Here is a 1,418-nt window from a genome sequence, read left to right on the forward strand (position 1 = left end):
AATTTAAGTGTAAGAGGCTAGCCAGTAATAAGCCTGAGCTATCAGCCAAACAATTATAGCTAATATTAAGCCTCTGAGTGATTTTTTTTTTTTTTTTTTTAGTTTTTTTCGAGACAGGGTTTCTCTGTAGCTTTGGAGCCTGTCCTGGCACTAGCTTTGTAGACCAGGCTGGCCTCGAACTCACAGAGATCCGCCTGCCTCTGCCTCCCGAGTGCTGGGATTAAAGGCGTGCGCCACCACCACCCGGCCTGAGTGATTGTTTTGTAAGTGGCTGCAGCACCAGGCAGGAACAACAGATAAGCTTCGGGCTACAGGGGGTACCTTGAGAGAATCCACCAGGTCTTCTACCAGGAAGAAATGCCGCAGCTGTGTGGCTGTGGAGACCACTTGGGAGGCAATCTGCTGGGACAAACGCTCTGTCTGCTCCCGGGTCAGGGTCAGGTCCATGTCCAGGTAGGCCCTGATGGGGTCAAGGAGTGTGGTGTAACTCAGTGTGTGTGTGTGGGTGATGGGAGGGCTCAGACTGGGCCAAGTGACTTTAACATGGGTGTAAATGGGACGTCTGGTGGAAGAGCAGGGTTAGGAAAGGGAGTCGAGGATAAAGGAAGGAATCAGGGCTGGGGACCAGGGTTCACAATGAGGAGGAGAGTGGGCCGTGCATGAGCGGAGGTCAAGGACCACAGTGCATGGTCAGCTGAGCCGGGTCATGAGTTCTCACTGGAAAGGGTTGGTGCCATCACCCCGGTGCACGGCCTGGAGCACTTTGCGGTAAACCCTGAGAGAGATGGTGGCGCAGAGACCCAGCAGGGCTAGGTGCGCAGCCACAGACACGATGCTAAAGTGCAGGAGGCAGAGGAGAGAGGCCATGAGGCCCGTGAAGACGGCTCCAGACGTCCTGGTGTCCTTCCAGTAGAGCAGGTCTGCCACTGTGGAGAGGAAGTCAATGAACGGCTGGGACTAACCCGACAGACTTCGTTCTTGTTCGTTTTTAAGAGACAAGATTTTCACTGTGAGGTGAAGGCTGACTTTAAACTCTGAAGCCCTGGTTGGTCTGAACTCATGATTATTCTAATTCTTTCTCTTCCTTAGACCGAGTTTCACTCTGTAGCCCAGGCTGGCCTCAAACTCAAGGCAATAAATCCTCCTGCCTCTGCCTCCTGAGTGCTGACTCTACCAACTGATGTATCCCCTGACCAGCCTTGTTTATTTATGTGTTTACTGGATCTAACTACATAGCTCTGACTATATAGTCCAGGTTGGCCTTGAACTCACAGAGATTCACTTGCCTCTGCCTCTGGAGTGCTGAAATTAGAACCGTGTGCCACGAAGCCTGACTCTGGATTGAGGATCACACAATGCTCTATTGCGGCTGCGACATTCTCTATTTTATTCAACTCTGAACTCAATGTGTGTGTGTG

The 1,418-nt window shown here is 51.6% G+C and overlaps 1 protein-coding gene across 1 annotated transcript; it reads right to left on the reverse strand.

Annotated features, from left to right (window-relative positions):
• Positions 1-312: 312 nt before the first annotated feature.
• Positions 313-926, reverse strand: LOC126496544 (reticulon-2-like; the record flags this gene model as incomplete). Its single annotated transcript, XM_050134027.1, has 2 exons — positions 313-460; positions 719-926. Coding segments are annotated over 2 exons (356 nt in total), but the record flags the coding sequence as incomplete, so codon positions are not given.
• Positions 927-1,418: the final 492 nt, after the last annotated feature.

This window comes from Alexandromys fortis, unplaced genomic scaffold, assembly GCF_014885135.2.
Source record: "Alexandromys fortis isolate MF-2015 unplaced genomic scaffold, M_Fortis_MF-2015_v1.1 scaffold_7660, whole genome shotgun sequence".
Lineage (NCBI taxonomy): Eukaryota > Metazoa > Chordata > Mammalia > Rodentia > Cricetidae > Alexandromys > Alexandromys fortis.